The sequence below is a fragment of the Copadichromis virginalis genome, linkage group LG19 (genome assembly GCF_057382275.1).
Source record: "Copadichromis virginalis isolate Kocher_CV1m ecotype Utaka linkage group LG19, C_Virginalis_male_GT1.1, whole genome shotgun sequence".
Taxonomy (NCBI): Eukaryota; Metazoa; Chordata; class Actinopteri; order Cichliformes; family Cichlidae; genus Copadichromis; species Copadichromis virginalis.
Window position 1 is genome coordinate 26,342,724 of NC_140636.1, and position 20,471 is coordinate 26,363,194.

At 37.3% G+C, this 20,471-nt stretch overlaps 1 protein-coding gene and 2 gene segments (V, D, J or C); 2 read left to right on the top strand and 1 right to left on the bottom strand.

Annotated features, from left to right (window-relative positions):
- The first annotated feature begins 130 nt into the window (after positions 1-130).
- On the top strand, positions 131-7,146 carry mapre3a (microtubule-associated protein, RP/EB family, member 3a). 3 transcript variants are annotated; one of them, XM_085441536.1, is made up of 7 exons: positions 131-275; positions 2,331-2,453; positions 2,563-2,708; positions 2,847-3,039; positions 4,515-4,657; positions 4,767-4,919; positions 5,586-5,722. In XM_085441536.1, exons 2-7 carry the CDS (start codon positions 2,333-2,335, stop codon positions 5,598-5,600), a joined length of 771 nt encoding a protein of 256 aa, XP_085297662.1. In that variant the 5' UTR covers positions 131-275; positions 2,331-2,332; the 3' UTR covers positions 5,601-5,722. The 3 variants fall into 3 exon arrangements, with proteins under 3 accessions (XP_085297662.1, XP_085297659.1, XP_085297660.1); XM_085441533.1 differs by lacking the exon at positions 5,586-5,722 and adding an exon at positions 5,745-7,146 and having other exon boundaries at positions 134-275; XM_085441534.1 differs by lacking the exon at positions 5,586-5,722 and adding an exon at positions 5,745-7,146 and having other exon boundaries at positions 136-275; positions 2,847-3,003.
- Positions 7,147-11,221: 4,075 nt separating this feature from the next.
- Positions 11,222-11,765, top strand: LOC146686244 (Ig kappa chain V region 3381-like). The segment is given in 2 exon segments: positions 11,222-11,286; positions 11,458-11,765. Coding segments are annotated over 2 exon segments (357 nt in total).
- A 5,059-nt stretch (positions 11,766-16,824) lies between these two features.
- Positions 16,825-18,599, bottom strand: LOC146686245 (Ig lambda chain C region-like). The segment is given in 2 exon segments: positions 16,825-17,341; positions 18,044-18,599. Coding segments are annotated over 2 exon segments (474 nt in total).
- Between the last annotated feature and the right edge of the window lie 1,872 nt (positions 18,600-20,471).

The window sequence follows — 20,471 nt, forward strand, 5'->3', positions numbered from 1 at the left end:
TGACCCCACAAAAACCTTAGTCACTCGCAGTCCTAAGATCCAACCAGACACATCATGTGTCTCTTAGCTGGAACAGGCCAAAGTCCTATTTATAATGAACCTTTAACAGCATGGAGTCGGGCGCACGCGCAGTAGAGGCTGAATTGTTGCAGCCCCAGACAGGGCGGCCCGTTACCAAGCACTGCACCGCGTAGGGTCTGACAACGACGACAGCAACGGGCATTGACATAAGGAATACTGCCAGCGTGATAACACCACAGACGCTCCTGAATACAGTGAGTATCGCCGCATTTACGCCCTGCCGACCCACCCCGTCTCTTAAATCTCTCCTTTTTCTGCGCGTAAAGGGGTTTAACGGGGAGCTGTGCTTTATTCCCATGCAGCGAGGATATTTCCCGTGCGCTGACAGTCCTGAGGTATTCGGGGAGGCCTGTAGAGGGGGCCGCTATGAGAGCAACACCCAGCGTTGCGGCTTTTTTTTTAACCAAAAGCACCCAGCAAACGAGCACATTTATTGTTCTCAGCTCGGGTTGAAATGTCAGACCCCCGCCCATTTGCTCTTGCTTGACTTCAGCGGTTTGCGCTCAGGATTTTATTTATTTATTTTTTGCTGCAGTCATTATGGGAGCTTTTTCCAAGGCCCGATAGATTTTTGGAGAATAGATAGACTTCCCTTCGTGCCCTTATTTAATAAATGTACGCCCACTGCGTGGTCCTTTGCTGCTCATGTAGCTGAAACATTGTGATTTTTTCCTCATCCTGGCTAGTAGTTGCTCGTGGGGTTAGACGCTACAGCCATGCAATTTCAGTATAGCCAATGGCCCGTGGGAGAATGCGTTGCTGAAGGTGCATTCACAATAGAAGTGTTATCATCAGAAATCACAGCACGATTCAGCATCAAACTAAAAACTGACAGACGTGGTTTCATTAGTCTTTGGCTGTCAGGTGCAGACAGAGCGGCGTGTGACCTTAAAAAGCATCATTTTAAAGTCGCCACGTTGCCCGTGTTAATATGCATATTGGTGCAGGAAAGGTCTGAGGTGTTACAAGATCGTTTGGACATGACACCGCATTAACAGGCAAGCAAAGTGAGCACAGAGAAGGCTGGAGATGCCAGATGTGTAAAGCTGCTGACAAATACTCCGGATTTTTTTCTCTCTGTATAATCAGGGAGGATTATGCTTGAAACACATTTTTAGATTAGAACTGAGAATAAAGATACTTCTTAGGGACTCAGTTTATGTCTGAAAGTCAAATTTCCTCCCTAAAAGCTTGATATCCCCATTCTCAGTGGGCTTTACAGCTGCAACAGACTGTGGCCCAGCCCCAGGATTTACAGTCAGACAGGGGGTGAAAAAATAATTCCTAAAAATTGAAGAAACTGCAGTGCAGTTTTGGAATCTGCCTGTATAGATTATAGGGTTTAATATTAACATGGCCCAACGAAGAAATCCAGGTCAGTACAGTAAAAAAAAAAAAAAATGGATTCAGTGAAAGTAGTGCAGTGATGTAGATTCACAAGTTAATGAAGTCAGAAGTCAGTTTAACATTTCCTAATTCCAGCTTCTTGAATGTGTTGCTATCTCTTTATGTTTAACCGAGATAAACATTGTTTATATAGCGCCAAATCACAGCAACCCTCGGGTGCTTTGATACTGTAAGTTAAAGACCTTATAATATTAGAGAGAAAACTCCAACAATCAGTTGACACTCTATGAGCAAGTGCTGGTGACAGTGGGAAGGAAAAACTCCCTTTTAACAGGAAGAAGCCTCTGGCAGGACTAGGATTAGGGAGGAGCAGTTGTAGCTGGTTGGGGGTGAGGGGAAAGATAAAAGAGCAGAGGGAAAAGGAACACATGGAAGAAAGCCACAGTTTAAAAACTAATTAATAATGATTGTTAATTGTTAGTGATAAAAAGCCATAGTGGTGTAGTAGATAATGGCATAATAATCATGTATAGTAGGTTTATATGTTTTGCAGTGTTTGCATGAGAAATAGGCACATTGTTTTTAGCAAGTAATTAATTGCAATAATAATCATTATTTAAGGCCTAAATAAGTCCTGTTTCAGTCTTTCAAATCCAATATAAGAAGCTTGGTAAATGTTATGTACAGTAGTTGGTAGCTTGGTTAAGGAGCATGCAGAATGGTTACTTTGCCTAGATTATACTATAAAAACAATCCCTACATTTTTATACTCATACCTTGCACTGACCAATCAGAGAGATTAATCATTGACCAATATTCTTCCTTCAACTTCCATTTAAGGTTTTCAAGTCTTGCTAACAGGAAAATGTAGCTGAGTGGTTGTTTCTCTCTTTTCGACTCAGGGATGGCAGTGAATGTGTACGCAACATCTGTGTCCATTGACAACCTCAGCCGACATGACATGCTGGCGTGGGTCAACGACTCTTTGCATCTCACTTACACCAAGATTGAACAGCTCTGTTCAGGTGAGGCCTGAGGTTATTTTTTCCCCCTGAAATAAGCTGCTGAGGTAATTTTGGGGCAACTCTTGACCGAAATAACGAGATCGATTTGTTGTGTCTTTATGTTTTCAAGGAGCGGCGTATTGCCAGTTCATGGACATGTTGTTTCCGGGGTGCATTCTTCTGAAGAAGGTCAAATTTCAAGCCAAGCTGGAGCATGAATTTATACACAACTTCAAAGTTCTTCAGGCAGCTTTTAAACGGATGAGTGTCGACAAAGTCAGAATCACTTTATTATGGTTTTATTATTTATTTCATTTATGATACCTGAGATAATTAATTGTTTTACCTTTCATACTGATTGACGTGTGTGTATCAAGTGGAGCTTTTCAACTATTTCCTGTTTTCATTGTCCAGATAATTCCTGTAGAAAAGCTTGTAAAAGGGAAATTCCAGGACAACTTTGAATTTGTGCAGTGGTTCAAGAAGTTCTTCGACGCCAACTATGACGGCAAGGAGTATGACCCTTTACTAGCCAGACAGGGGCAGGACGTGGCCCCTCCCCCCAATCCAGGTGATCACTTTATCCACAAACCAAAGAGAAACCAAGGTAAAGCCAAACATTTTGCCTTTGCTGCACGGTCTTGCTGAGCTTTGGATGGCTCAAAAGCGCTCCCTGCAAGCAAGTGGTGTGAGCAGCACGATTCACAGAATGACTTCTTTGATCCATCTCACTGCCCAGCATTCGCAAAACCATGACACTTTAGGTACAAGTGAGTCATTGGTAATATTCTAGTAATCGTCACAGTGCCTAGTGGGATGCAGCGTTAGTTTGGCAGAAAATCCACATTTGTTCTGATCGATCATGATCAATAATGCCCAAACACCTGCAGAAACAGCAAATATAGTTATCTCCCCAGTGTCCTGCATCGAGCGACTGATGCAACACTGTTGCAGCTTTGTCTCTATTAAAGCTGGTTTGATAACAACAAATTCTTCCCTTTCTACTAACGAGAGTGGTGTCAGCCTGAACAGCCTCGCCCTGTCTCTGTAAAAGCTTTTTGCTTGAAGATCATGGCAAACAATCTAATTTAAGCTGTAGTATGTCATAAGCCTGCTTTGTGACTTTGTCACTAGCAAGCAGTGTGTTATAAATGGGAAGAATGATTGCACTTATTTTTAAAACTGAAAATACCATAGACTGTATATAAAAGATGGATGTCACTCATTGCATTGTGGGCTGCTGTTTCGAAGCCTCAAGTCTGGCATTTACCTTATTTGAACATGAGCGTCCGGTTTTTGCACTAGTTAGCCATCTTGGTTAGCCAGGTGCTAATAATGAACAGTTTGAGCAACTTGGAAAACAGGCTTAAAAATGTGCGTAGTAGAAAAACTGAACAGCCAGCTCCTTAGCCTGTTGCACCCTGAAGAATAGCAATTATTTTACCATTATTAGGCCCATAATTTATAACATGAATATCATTTGTAATGTATCGAAGCAACCAATACATTGTGAGAATTAAGGGCATTTTTTCACTGACTTGTGCACAGTCCCAAAAACTATTTGCAACCAGGAAAGCCATCCCATCTTGGCCAGTAAAAACAAAAAACAATGATAAATAAAAACAAGTTTTGCACTACTTGATTAGCGTTACTTTTAAGACCTGGAAGCCGCTTCCATCTTTTATATACAGCCTGTGGATAATGTGTTCGCATGTTTTGTCTTTGAGTTTATCTGAAACACCTTTGCTTAAGCACTTATAGAGGTTTAGTAGGCAACAGGTCTTTTCGTTTTTAAGATCTTGAGTCAAATTAAAACAACCTTTGGTCATTTATATAAATGAATCGATAATTTGGCTATTTAACCTCAGCACTCTAAATATGTGTCATTTCTATCAGTTTAGTTGTAAAACAATTTGAAACCTTTTACATGTCAAAGGCATAAAATTCTTCTACAAGATGATTGCATCAGCGCTCTATAATGTGCTATATCCATCGCCACAACTGCTAACAAGCCAAAATAAGTGCAATAAATCTGTCTTAAATGAAATGCTGAACCACTCCCACCATCTCTAACCACTCCAGGACCACAGAGGACATCCCCAACAGTTCCCAAAAACATGCCAACACCGCAGCGGGTCCAACATAACACTCCAGCCTTGAGGAAGAATCCGACTTTGTCAAGAAATGGGGGCAGTGATGCTGAAATCATGGAGCTAAATCAACAGGTAGAGTTGAACGGGAAGGACAGAAGGCCGTGTGGCTCTTTTGTTCTGATTTCATCCTCCAGACTAGTTTTTGACTACCAGCTTAAGCACCTTTTTCTGTTTTTCTAAGTTGATGGAGTTGAAGTTGACTGTAGATGGCCTTGAGAAGGAAAGAGACTTCTACTTCAGCAAACTACGGGATATCGAGTTGATCTGCCAGGAGCACGAGAGTGAAAACAACCCCATTCTCAGCAGGATAATTAACATTCTCTACGCAACAGAGGTATCTAGCCATTATAACAGATATATAACAGATTGCCATACTCTCTCCACTGTTGACAGTGAAAAGCAAGGAGAGCAGAAGACCTGATAAAATATTATCAGGTTTTCTGCCCTTCTTGCTTTCAATTCAATTCAATTCAATTCAATTCAATTCAATTCAATTCAATTCAATTCAATTCAATACAATACAATACAATACAATACAATACAATTCAATTTATTCAACGCAAATCACAACATCAGCTGTCTCAAGGCACTTTTTTAAATACATACAGAGAAAAACCCAACAATCATATGATCCCCCATGACCAATTTAGAATTAGAATCAGAATCAGAAAGGGTTTTATTGCCAAATGTTGAACAGATTTACAACATTAGGAAATTAGGTACTTTGTGTGAGACATACGATAAGACAAACACTTAAATAAAAAGAAAAAGTGCTAAGCAGATTGATATATACATGAATGCAGGTGATGATCAGTGCAAAAATGTAACAGGTGTGGAGAACACAATACAGGGTCATGGGAATCCCCCAGCAGCCTACGCCTATTGCAGCATAACTAAGGGAGGATTCAGGGTCACCTGATCCAGCCCTAATTATAGAAAGGAAAGTTTTAAGCCTAATCTTAAAAGTTGCAATAGTGTGTGTCTCCCGAATCCAAACTAGAAGCTGCTTCCATAGAAGAGGGGCCTGAAAACTGAAGGCTCACCTTCCATTCTACTTTAAATACTCTAGGAACAACAAGTAAGCCTGCAGTGCAAGAGCAAAGTGCTCTAATATGGTGATATGATAATATATATATATATATTTTTTTCTGTATCTTAGGAAGGCTTTGCACCTCCAGATGATGAAGACCTCGATGAGCAAGCTCACCTGGACCAGGACGAATACTGAACCCATCGTGTCCCTACCCTCAAACATCTCCATCTTTCTTCCCCTCTTCTTTTTCCCCTCATTTTTTTTCTCCTGTTTGCACGCTTTCTGTAAATACTCACCATCATCCCAGCTTTCTGTCTGTGTTTTCCTTTCTTTCTCATGTGCATATCTGTTGGTAACCTCCCCCTCCATCCTCTGGCCATCTACACACTCTTCACAACATCTCCGTATCAATATTTGCTGCTCCTCCCTGCCTCCATTTACACAGTAACAATAACAGTAATGTATGACACATCCCCAGTTATTTCAGCATGAGTAATGCAGAAAATAGAGCCGAGAGCTGGCTGGCATGGAGGTTGTTATGGCGAACAGTTGAGTTTAAGTCTGTAAATATTACCGACATTTTGATTACCGAAGGAACAATGTCTTTGCTCTTTATGGAGTAACTTATTTGCCTTTGGTGCGTTGTTAATACTACTGTTAGAGCACAGGACAACACTGCTCCCATGTGCAATCAGGACACTCCTTGAGCTACTAAAACTGTAACAAAACTGACTTTTTATTAACACTTTATTATTTATTATTTATATTTCATTTAACTTTCTGTAGCAAAATTGGTGCAGACCTACTGTACGTGAACTGAAAGCTGAGGCCATGTGTGTTACTCATATCGGTTTGTGCTTCAGTCAAGCTTTTGGTTTCTGTGACGGTGGGTCCATGGCATGTAGAAATGCTGAAGGAAATTCTTTGGTGTAATGACTCAAGACTTATGATAAGTGCTCTGCAATTATTCATTATTGATCAGCAACATATCTGAGCATGAGAATGTTACACATTGACTGTGAATGAGTGATATTTTGTATGTGTATTTTGTGTGCAGATTTTCTTGGATGTCGCACGATCCTGGTTAATTGCCATTGTATCTTTTTAGGCTGACATACCGCAGTCTATTTAGGTGTAAAATGTAAAGGTGGAAAGGCACCTGGATTCTGGCAACTTGGTTATCGAGTGTAGCAGATCTAAAGGTTTAACTCTACAATATGAAAAAGCCTGACACTGAATTAAAAACAGACATTTTCACATGTTCTACTGCTAATCATGCTGTGTTTATACTTTAAATTTGCTGTAAAGGGTTGCCCAGGGTTTTAGAGGTGTCTCAGAGAAGTCATTATTTAGAGATCTAAGACCAGTTGACTGGTCATCAAACAAGGAACTCTCCTTGTCCTTCCCTAGTTATTTTTACTTTGCAAACTGGCTGTTATCTACTCTGGAACTCGCATTCATCGACCATATAAACATCTACAGAACACTCATCTTTTGAGTTTTGAATAAATAAACAGTTGTGAAACAAGTTGTTTTTGGTGTATTTGGGGTGATGCATTGTGGTGAATGACTGGGATTGTATTAGGAAAGTTAAAATGTGTTAACGTGGCTAAATTAAACCTTGCAAACTATATGTTTTTTTAAGACTTTACCTGAAATTAGAAACTAATCAGCCAAGCCGTTAAAGATGACTGATGAAGTGAATAAAATTGGTCACCTTTCATGACCTGAAATACAGCCCAGGGAAATCACAGTATACGTGTCAGAGATAATTATACCACAAACTGAATTGGTTGTATAACTATAAAGCAAGGGTGTTGCTAGGATCTTGAAATCTCCGTGCTTCACAAAGGTTTAATTCACAGAATGATCCTGAAATTAAAAAAAAAAATCAGTGCAATTTCATGTCTTGGGAGCTTGGAAAGAAAGTCACTGGACTTCTGTAAGTTTGTTGAAGATGAGTTTCCTCTCATCAAAGAAGCTTCTTCAGTTCTAAAACCAAATGGTGGAGAGCCCCAGGTATTTACACCCTAGTGGGAGTTGTCACTTAAAAGGTCATGACCCACTATTGATCATGTGCCTCATCCTTTTGCCAGTTACCGGTAATAGAATTATCCAAAATGTCAATATTTTTTCTAATATGACATTTGCCATATTTTCAGTCTTCTTTTTTTTAAAATCTAATATTTTTTTCCTCAAGTGTATTAAGTCATAAGATCAAATGTGTGTTAATAACAGTTAATGTTCATAAGATTATTTTTGCAACATTAAAATGGTAAAAATTGACCACCTTCCCATTGATACTTTTACCCCTAAAATAAAAGTTCAGTCATTAATTCTAATGCTTATAATCTTAGAGTCATGAAGCTACAGTGCATGACAATACATTTACATTTAATAGAATTCAATGTATCATATAAAAACCAGTGAACATTAGTGAATGTTTCAGAAAGATATAGGGACTCAAAATGGGCACTACCAAGACCACTAATGAACTGAAGTACAAACAAATTCAGGTATGAAAATATTGATAAATCACAGATTGGCAGATGGAACATTCATATACGCATTATTTGTGTTTAAACAACTATTAGTAAATATGGTCCAGTGACACTATACATTCTTTTAATGGCAGGAAAGAAATCTGCCACATTGTGTTCTAGCTGGTACAAGGAGATATGATCATGAAAATATGCACTTTTCACAGCAGATGGCATTTCAGTGATTATTTTAACATGTATCATTCCTTTCATTTAGATGAGATAATTTCAGGATCCTGGAAGTCTGCAGAACTAACTTCTGAGGAATTCTGGTATAAAATGATAAAGTTAACCCTGTAAAGCCTGAACCACAAAACAATTGCCAGAAAATTCTAATTTGCTTATTTATTTTTGAAAATGGAGTGGTTATTGAATCTTCTGACAAAATAAGTAAATAAATATGTATTTTCCAACAAGTGTTGTTACATTTGGTCATTGCTTGAAGATATATTGTGCAATTTGTTTAGTTTTTTTTTTTGGGGGGGGGGGGGGGGGGGGGATCACTCTGATGAAGTAGCGATCTCGAAAACCCTAAAAAACCTGTGTATCAAATAGGATATTTTTGCCATTAGAGGGTAAAGGCTTGCTCAAATCATGTGATTTGTGAGTAGATGTCATAATACAGATGGAAACCAAAAAAAATACTGATATCAGAAATCTTGCCTTTGACTACAGCTTCTGTGTCTTTATATTGAGATATCAGTTTATACTGCTTAGGGTCCTTCTGCTTGGCATAATGGTTGTCACACTCATGGCTAACTAAGGTAAAACTGAGACATCACTAGTGAAATTTATCTCACTGTGCTTTAGTATCACATGCACCTCAATAAGGAGACATCATTTTGAAGGAACTGAACATGATTTATTGAAATACAGCTATTTAGCAATTACGCCCCCATAGTGCTATGTAGAACAGGAAGTAGAACAGGACCCCTGGAGTCTAGACGCTGGTGGTGGAGATGAAGCAGGTGGAGATAAGGGTGAGGAGCTCGATCTGGCCAGAATGAGGTAGGGATGGGGAAGAGGCAGGAAGTAACAATGAGAGTCTCAAAGGCTGAATGACAGAAAAGCAGTGCAATTTAAAGATCATCACACAGAGGCTGACTGGTTTGCAGAAGGGGGACAAGAAAATGACTGGAGCAGAGTGATGAATACAGAGTTAAGTTAGACAGCAAGGGAAAAGTGAAAGTGTTGCAAGGAATAGAGAAGCCTGACACCCAGTAACGATGAAAGATGAGTGAATCTTGATCTTCCTGCATAGATTAATTCTAGGAATATTCAGGTCTTTTGCTTGTAGTCTTTTTTTGTGAATGAAACTTTTCATTTTTTTTTAATTTGAAGAAAAATGTTCTGAAGTTCTACGTTTCAGCCCTCTGGTGGTAATTGGAGGTGTAGCAGGTTTCTTTTGTATATTTTGTATTTTGTGTAATGTTCGGTATTTTGAACAGCTCTTACTATGCATATGATTGTTTTATTGGTAAAATGAACACAACAAAAGAGGATTTCTATTTTTTTTTCAGATTCTTTTTTTAAAATTCATCTTTGGTTTCCTGAACTATGCAATCTGCACTCAAAAATCACAATATAATGATAACCCTTAGACACATAGTATTATGAAATTTGTTTTAGGTGGCTGGAGTAACAGATGAGACTGTTTCAATTTCCAGAAACTTTAGACAATCACTGCAAACACTGAAACTTGTTGATGTGTTTACTCAACAAGTTGACACAAATCCTTAGGACACAGTAATATACATCATTATGTGTTTTTTAACCAGAACACCTGCTCCAGTTAGAAATATGTGAGACTGAAAAGAATAATTTCTGGCACTGAATAAAATTTAGACATGATGTAAATTATAATTAAAGTATGGCCTCAGAGATTTGGATCTCAATTAATGAGATCCATGGATAAACTGTTATGTTAAGTGACTGTCCCACTTCAAACAAAGTGACAGTTTTTGGCTACTCGGAGGTGAAAAATGACCATAAAAGGATGCAATAAAAAGAGGTATAAAACAGGAAAAAATGACTACAAAACACTACAAACAAATATGAGGTGTGGAAAAAAAAACACCAAAAGGAAATTGTCATGTTAAGCAATGCAAAATACTGTAAAATAATGTATGTAGATGCAAAATTGCAAAGAAACACAAACTCTCGACAAAGATCATTATAGCAATTATTATTATTTTTAATATAGATCACTAGAAAGAGGCAGGGCATATTTTTTTTAAGCCACTCCTGTAATTTTGTGTCTCTTTCAGAGTCGCTCCGATGTCCAGTTTGCTTTTTGTATCAATTTGGTGGATTTAATTTTATGTGTATTCTCTTTTTATGACACAAGAGGGCACTATTTGTTTTCATATAAACAGAGGGGTATAATTTCCCATGCAGACTCTCCAGGTGCAGGTGTGTTCACTGACCCATGCTGTAATTTGAATATTTGCTATATATTCCATATTATCATCCCAGAAAAAAACATTTTTGAAAAAAAGTTTTTATTATGCGATGATAAAAAAAATCTTAAAAAAAATATATTTTAAATATTTTACCGGACTGACAGCTAACCTAGCTCTGATTCTGACACACAATTATCAACGTCTATAAAACAAGGCGATAGCGTCTCTCCGAGCTGTACAGTCAGCACAGGTACCTGTAAAGAAATCAGCTCAAACCTGTTGGGTTTTCATAGATTTATGCTGTCATGAGTTGTGTAGAACTGAACATCTTTCAGCACATAGAAAAAAGATAATATTACATCAGTTTAATATACCTTCCTTTTAATTGATGTTCATGTATTTACATTTAAATATAGATTTGGTTTGTCAGAATGAGCAAAATGAACCAACCAGTATCTGGCGACCAACTAATATGGGCCCTGTTAATGAGACAAATATAATGGAAAGGTTGAATGAGCCTCTCCTCACATGACCTCTGTGTTTTCTGTTTCATTGGGAGAGGTGGGTGGTTTCCTCCTACAGTGTGTTTTGCACACTTTCATGCATCACTGCTCCTCACAGTTTAAGTTCTGCTGTCACACATGCTCTCATTCACTTCCACTGAAAACTGAGTCAGGATGGTGTTTCCAATGTTGGTGGTTCTTTTGTTAGGCTTTCTGAGTCAGGGTGAGAGTTTTGAAAACATTTCTGACATATAAAACAAATTTTATGTTTGGTGACATGTTATCTGCTCCTTCTGTGTACATTGAGTTTGAGAGTTTAAAATGCCTTACTGATGTTTACTATTTGAAAGTTAAAAGATTCTGTTAAAGTCTTTGTTTTATTTCTTCATTTCAGAGTCATTTGCCAATAACTTTCTGACTCAGACTGATGAAGCCAAGTCTGTCAGTCTTGGTGGGACCGTGACCATCAGCGCCACAGGGAGTTCAAATATTGGTCCTGATCTCAGTTGGTACCTTCAGAAACCTGGACAGCCTCCCAAACTCCTTATATACAAAGCATCAAGTCTCTCCTCAGGAACTCCGTCACGATTCAGTGGCAGTAGATCTGATTCTCAGTACACTTTAACCATCAGTGGTGTTCAGGCTGAAGATGCTGGAGATTATTATTGTCTGGGTGACCATGGTGGAGCATTCACACAGTGATATATAGCTGTACAAAAACCTCCTTCAGCAAGACTGAAGGCTGCAGGTGCAGATAGCTGGTGCAGAGGCTGTGATGAAAGTTACTGGCCCAGTGAACACAAAAAGAGCACAAACACAAGAACATAAATACAACTGAAGAAACTAAAAGCTTAAACATGCTGATTTAACTCTGCTAAAAAACAGTAAATGTAGTTTTCCTCTTGAACTGATCAACTAATAGAATAGAAACATATTATTTACTGTTACAAAATACACTAAATCACAGCTAAATCACAACAGTTGCCTCAGAGAGCTTTATATTGTAAGGAAAGGGCCCTACAATAATACAGAATAGACAAAACTAAAACATGTTATGTTACTGAAACAATAAATAACGGGTTATAACCTTGACTGTGTGATAGATTGGTGGTCAGTTACTGAAAGGATCTTCATTGAAGTGGCACTACAGTCTTAAAAATCTGTAGTACATTGTATTTTCTTCTCTACATTTTGCACTGCACACAATAAGGTAACATAATAATAAGATGTTCTAACAGTTTTTAAAATAGAGTTCTCACATTTAAGACATAGACTAAGTCACAAAGTGTTCCACATTTACAATATAATGCAAATGTAAAAAAATAACTTCACATATCACACAAACAAGGTACCCGTACATTATACATGTATTTACAATACATGTATTTTTCAGTTAAACATTTAATATAAAACATATATTTACCTTTATTTGAAATTGATCTTGATTATGTTTCCTGTCACAGGGTTGTAATGATGACTGCAATTTAATCTTTAGTCCACGTTGTGAAGAGACCTTAACTACATGTAATCATGATGGATGACCCTGATCATTCATCCAGCTCTCCTGGCTCAGACTCAGACTGCTGCTGCTGTAGAGTCCACTCTTCTCCTGAGTGAAAGCCAGGCCAGATTTTACTGTAACATACAAAATGTGGAAAGAAGTTGTTTGAAATATGTCAAATGACTACAAAAGGATGGTGTGCACAAAAATATGTGCAGATTTATTAAATGGTATTAAATAGAAAAAGAAATAATAACAGAAATGCTCCGAATCTGAGATTTTAAAATAACCACAAAAAACAGAAAATTGTGTAAAAAAAATACAAATGACGTAAAACAGTATAAGGAGATTGGTGTCTTGGTCAGTGTGTATCATGGTTAAATTAGTATTGGTAAAAATGCTAACAGTCATTTTAACAGTGTTAGAGTGTTTTGACCTACAGGAGAAGAACTGACCACAAAAGAAGGGTGTTCACAGTAACTCAGTGCAAAGACAATAAACAGTGTGAACCAGGAAAAAACCCTGGTGACAAAATAAAAAAAATGAAATAACCACAAATAGCCTGCAATTGTATAAAAAAAAATGCAAAATGGCATAAAACAATATAAGGAAATGCAAATAAGCAAATTAATAACCAAATAAGCCAAAGTATAAAAACACACTATAAAGAAATACATTGAATGCAAAAGTCACAAAATGGCAACTGAGACACAGACAGACAAAACATGTATAAAAACCTTAACAGAAATGAATTAAAGAAAATTACAATTGGCCAGAAGGAGACAAAGAAAATGTGTTTTTTCATCGATGTCCAGTCTGCTTTTTGGATCTGTGTATCAGAGTCAATTTTATATGTATTCTCTTATTTTGACATAAGAGGGCACTATTTGTACAGCAGCAATGTACAATTTCCACCCAGACTCCATTGGTGCAGGTGTGTGCTCACTGACCCATGCATTAATTTGAATATCTGTCGCACACCCTGGATGCAAAATAGTTTTCTATAGTTTCAGAATTTTTTTCCCCTTCTGTAAAATGACAGTTTTTAATGTTTTGCTGGGTGGACAGCTGTCTTTAAGTCTATAAGGCCATCTCTCTGAGCTGTACAGCCAGCACAGAAATCTGTAATTACCTCAACTCTGAACTTATGAAGATCTAAATTACTGCTGTGTTGAAACATATGTGTGAGAACAAGCACATTAGTTATACTAATATCAAATTAAACTAGGGACTGATGTGTTGCAGCGATGATCTCTCGGAGGAGATTAGAGACAACACTGTTCCATAGAAACTCCCTGATACTCATTAACGGGTAGTGAAATTGACATTTGCGCTCCTTTTTTCAGCTTCACACTTCAGTTATGCAAACAGTTTCCTTCTGCAGAAACAAACATTGTTCTTAGAATCTATAGTTCCAAAGCAAAAGGTAAAATAAACTCCAGAATACGGATTTTTTCCTTTGGATTAGATTAGTTTCATACCATAGACAGAGACTTGACTTTATAAGTAAACATGCAGTAACATATACAACCTGCTAGATTAGTAGTTAGTATGTTAAAACAAAACAAGTTTTACCTCACAGACTGAGGATCTGGTCTTCTTGAGCTTCAATAATTATTATCTAATGAGTTTAAAATCAAAAAGCTCTGTGAGGTCTGAGCAAAAATGCCAGCATCATCATGTTAAAGCAATAATAATGCAGTTATTTTCAGGAACTCAAAATGCATCTGAAACTGCAGAGTGTGTTATAAAAAAAATATAAAATATTAAAATATGTTACTCATTCTTTCTCAGTAAAATTTGAGGTCAAAAAAGGTGGTTCTTTTGTTAGTTAGTTTTTATTTTTTTTCTTCATTTCAGGCTCATTTGCCAATAACTTTTTGACTCAGACTGATGAAGCCAAGCAACATTTCAAGCAAGATGTGCTGCTTTTTCCCTCATTTATTTTTGTTGATAAATGAATGATTTGTTTTCTAAGCTATTACCACTCAATTACCTGTGGTAGTTCCATGTAATAAGCATGCAAAATGCAAAGCTGCCCGTTTCTATATATTAACATATTATTAACCTATTAAAAAACTTAATTGAATGAACTGGAAAAACATATGCAGAATCATAATAATTAAAATTGAATGAAGACTACACATGAATACATTAGATTCACATATGCGTGTAGAGGATACTCTTTCACAGCATAATTAATATCTAGATGACAATACATAAAATGGTAAAAATATTTCAGGTAGGAAAGAAAGTAGAACACATTCAAAATGTTCAATAAACAAAAATAAGATATATAAATTGCCTTCAGTGTGTTGAGAGCAGAGAAATGATTTCCATAGAGAGGAGGCTTTGCATCATCAGCTGATCCTCCAGAGAACTGAGAAGGTTTATAGTCCTGTGAGTTCAACGCTGCAGGACTCACATCTGTCAGTCAACACAGCAGAAAGCACAACCACCATGACTCTCATCACCATCCTCATCTGGACGCTGACCTGCTGCTGTTTTACAGGTTCATTCACTCAGCAACATTTCAAACATGATGTGCTGCTTTTTCTCTCATTGATTTCTGCTGATAAATGAATGATTTGTTTTTGTCTGCAGGATGCAGCGGTCAGGTGACTGTGACTCAACCTCCAGTAGTGACATCTACTCCTGGAAACACTGTCACTCTGACGTGTAAAAACAGTAAAAATGTTGCATATTGTCCTGATAGTGATAACCAGTGTATGTCCTGGTATCAACAGAAATCTGGACAGACTCCAAAGCTCCTAATAAAACAGGGGAACAAAATTCAGTCAGGAATGCCAACTCGATTTAGTGGCAGTGGAAGCAGCTCTGACTTCTCTATGACCATCAGTGGAGTTCAGGCTGAAGATGCAGCAGTTTACTACTGTCAGAGTGCCCATGTAATAAACAATACTACTGTGTTCACACAGTGATTTGCAGTCGTACTAAACCCCCCTCAGTCAGACTGCAGAGACACTGAGCTGTTACAGCAGGAACTGACTGCAGCTGCTGAAGAGGAAGAAACTCTGACACAGACCACTGAAAACAGAGCTGACAGTAATCTCACCAAGCACCAAATCCAGAATTGTGCAGATATATTTGATTTGGGGTGATTTTAGAAAGGATAAAAAAACCCCAGACCCATCCACAAAGTCGCTTTCTTATTGTGTTTCCAACTGTATTCACAGGAAGAGTTGGCAAATTACACAGAAAGATCAGATTTTTTTTTACATTTATATTCCCATTAAGTCTCTTGATGATTATAAAACAAAGTGATCTGAGTTTTTAATACTGTATGATCCCACGTGTATAATGATTTGTATAATGATCAATTAGAAAATGGTAGGTACAAATACAGTGCCTCTGGAAAGTATCCACAGTACTTTACTTGTTCCATATTGTGTCACATTACATCCTTATTCCAAAATGTAACTACTGAGATTCGCTTCTTTTCCACTTGATGATCTGCTGCACCTTGCGATGTGGTAGGACTGTATCACTCACACTTTCACACACAGCTGGTTATACATGAGATCACTGACTGACATTCTCTCTCCCCTATTTTCTTTCACACCCTGGGAATTTTTTGGACTTTACCCCTTGGACATTTTTTTATTTGGGACTTTGAACAATAAGCTGTTGTGTAGAACATTCTCCACATGTGAAAAGAGTGTGAGATTTTCATTTGAATGTACAATGGATTTGTGCAATCTGTTTCTATAAGAGTTAAGGAGTCAGGTTACTAGGGTGCACCTGAGCATTGAAACCCAACGTTGAAACCGAGAATTGAAAACCAAAAGTAACATATGGCCAAGTCATTGTCTTAGCAGTTTATGTGTTTTACTTTTCTTTCATTTTTGTAAGTTTCCTTTCTGCAACTGTAAAGTGCCTTTAACCTGTGCTTGTCAACCTTATGTTTTTTTTCACTAAAGTCGGCTGGTTCTTTTGAGTTACATTCTTGTCTCTGTGTCTCATTTAAACACACCCCTGTGCTCCTATAGTCGAACCTATTGGCCCATTGATATATTCTTTTCAACAATTCCCCTTACTGTGTTACATATACAACTACGTTTATAGTGATTCAACCTTTATATTTATCATTAAATATGAGCAAAAGTTCATGAGCACATCTTTTTTAAGTGTAGTAACAGAAACCAATGTGTATTTATTTCCAAACTTTAATAAATTGCATTTTTTCTTTATAAAAGTTATAAATTCTTATAGATAAAGAATCAAAAGATAAAATGTTAGTGATTTTTCATGAACTGGGATTTTATTTTGTTCCGCAGACTTTCTTTTTATAGCATGGTTTGAAAACACAATGTGAATAAACAGATGACATCTGCATGCACAACAACAGACAACAATGTTTGCAGGAAAATTAAAACAAACGAAACATGTAGCTTCATCAAACACATATGCAAACAGGAAGTGTTGCTGAAGTTCTACTCTGAGCAGTGGTCAGGGTCCAGGGTTTGAGTGACAGGGCTCTGTCCACTCAGACTGGCCTCACAGCTCACTGAGCCCGCCTTCTTCCACTGGTCTGCAGAGAGGCTCAGGGTGCTGCTCCAGCTGTAGTGGCCGTCTGTCCCCAGGACCTCCAGGCTGCTTGACACACCTGAGGATGTGCTGGTGCCCCCCACCTTCCAGCCCAGCTTCCAGTTTGAGGGGAAACCGCCGGCAGCCAAACACACCAGAGTGGCACTACTCTGTTTGTCTTCCTCTTTGGAGGGAGGGAGGACAGTGAGGGTGGGCCTCACCACACCCACTGGAGGAGAGAGTGGGGAGAAGAGCAACCAAAGACGTAAGAATCAAAGCAGGAAAGAAATACCTACATGGTGTTTAATCATTAATTATTGATGAATATTATTATTTCTATAAAGTTTTACAGTAAATATCTCATCTATGTGATAATTTTCAATGTTACACTCACAGAGTTGAAACACTCATGTACAGTTTAAACTTTGTCATCTGCTTCTTTCACTTCCTTTTAAACTACAAGTACAATCAATCATCCATGAACTCAAAGCTGGTCTGTGTTTACTGACACTTTTTTTTTTTTTTAACTTTTGGGGAAATCCATAAAATACTGATATTTTCAAAATAGAAACAATAAAGAAATAAATCCACAAACACTATATTTGACAATCAAAGCTTGAAAATAACAAAACCTGAAATATTTTAACTGGAAAATACTAAAAAGATATTAATTAACATTTCAGAGAAACTTAAAAATGAAAAGGGAACAAAATATTTTTTTGTGTTTTTTGTGTTTTTTTTTTAACATAAATTCTGACATTTGTAAAACTGAATGAGTTTCTCAGGGAAGTTATTTTGCAGACTGTGAGATCAACTTTGTTTTATAAATAATGAAAATGATCAACAACAATCACCAAACTTGATCAAATATCTTTTCAAAATTTTATAAAATGTTTTGTAATGGTAGTAAATTAAAATTTCTGGTACTTACAGTCAACGGTGAGTTTGGTTCCTCCACCAAAAGTCCACCACAGTGATACAAACTCATTAAGTGGCCGTACAAAAACCTCCTGCACTCTGATCAAGCATCTAACCACTGAAAATGAACCTTTTTTCATGTAAAACATCACAGCACACCTCATTAAATGCAGAAGATGATTTCACTAAAGTGACTTAAAGTGTTTAATAATTTTAAATCATGATTATCATAATCGTATTTTTAGGATTAAGAATTTAAAGACAAAACTTAATTTTCACCTCACACATACACAAAACTGTTTAAAACAGCAAAGAGAAACGTTTCAAGAAATCATGAATTCTGAAACTATGAGAATATAATAAAGATGGCTTTACAGGTATATTGTATTTGTTGATACTAAAATCAAAAAGTAAACATACAAACCAGAGTGCCATTTTAATCCAGGTGTTCAAACTATGTAATTATGTTTCCAATATATTTTTCTCTGTTCCATAAAATTTTTAAAGGTATTAGTTCAAAACTATTTTCTTTTGCTTTTGTGCCCCAAAGTTTCCTTCAGTATGTTGAGAGCAGAGAAATGATTTCCATAGAGAGGAGGCTTTGCATCATCAGCTGATCCTCCAGAGAACTGAGAAGGTTTATAGTCCTGTGACTTCAACACTGCAGGACTCACATCTGTCAGTCAACACAGCAGAAAGCACAACCACCATGACTCTCATCACCATCCTCATCTGGACGCTGACCTGCTGCTGTTTTACAGGTTCATTCACTCAGCAACATTTCAACCATGATGTGCTGCTTTTTCTCTCATTGACTTCTGCTGATAAATGAATGATTTGTTTTTGTCTGCAGGAGGCAGCGGTCAGGTGACTGTGACTCAACCTCCAGTAGTGGCAACTACTCCTGGATCCACTGTCACTCTGACCTGTAGGACCAACCGAGCTGCTTACAGGCAGCCTAGAAGTGTTTATTATTATCTTCCGGTCATTCCCGATTTAATAGATGCCATTGAATATGATGACATATTTTGGTATCAACAGAAGTCTGGACAAACTCCAAAGCTCCTAATTCACCATGTTAGCATAAGTCAGCCAGAAACACCATCTCGATTTAGTGGCAGTGGAAGCAGCTCTGACTTCTCTTTGACCATCAGTGGAGTTCAGGCTGAAGATGCAGCAGTTTACTACTGTCAGAGTTTCCATGAAATAAACAGTGCTTATGTGTTCACACAGTGATTTGTAGTCGTACAAAAACCTCCCTCAGTCAGACTGCAGAGACACTGAGCTGTTACAGCAGGAACTGACTGCAGCTGTTGAAGAGGAAGAAACTCTCACACAGACCTCTGAACACAGAGCTGACAGTAACCTCAACAAGCACTAAATACAGAAATAAACAGAGATATTACATGTATATTGGGGCATTTTGAGATAAGGATTTTTAAAGTATCTGCTGTGATTAAGTCATTTTCTGTTTACGTTGCATTATTTGACATTTCACTCAAAGTGTTTTGCTGTTTGTATAAAAAGATGAATCCTAAATGTTTATATTTATATTCATATTAAGCTTTGTGATCCTTTATGAAAAAAAAAATCAGTTCCATTGTATCTTGCCACCTATATCATGAATACAAAACACTGATTTTCTCTTAGATATTGTCAAATTATTGAATCTGCAGTTGGAACAATTTGATTTCTAGTAATTCATCTCAAAGACCAAACACTGATGTTGACAAGTTTATGATCCAAGTTGATGTTGCCAACACAGCATTGTTTGTTCAAACTCATATTGATAAAAGAAGCAGGCTGCTTGTGTCACACTGAACTCTTATCCTGGGCTTCCAGTACACCATTTGTCATCACTGGGGGAGCACAAAGTCCTGCTGGAGGTGAGAGCAGTTACAAATGAGTACCCTGTTAGTTCACCATAGAATAAAAGCTGAAAATGAATCAGAGGTTTGTCAACCTCTCACCAAAGGTTATAAATAAATATTTTGAAAGAGAAGGTTTAGCAAGAGTGAAAAAAAATGAAAATTCCAAAAGAAATTGGCATTGTTCTCATTTTTCTTTTTCTTTTACGTGGTTTTGAAGAAGAGGAGATTTGAAGGTATAAAATGTCTCTAATGTATTTCAGCTCATTAATAAAAATAAAGAGCATATCTGCACCCAAAACCTAAGGCAGGAGAAGTTGTTGACAAGTTGTGGTTATTACAACAATCCCATGACTGACTATCATTACTGTCAACCTATAGTACAAAAGGAAAAGGAAAACAAGTTTGTTATTTCAGTGTCCTCTCTGAGTCTAATAGATCAAATTAATGATAATACAATTTGATGAATAAATAAATAATTGTTTTTATGCCTTACAACTCCTCAGATTTAAAGGTTTTTTAATGGACTCACACAGAAAACTTCATCAGGATGATTTTTCCAATAACTCCATC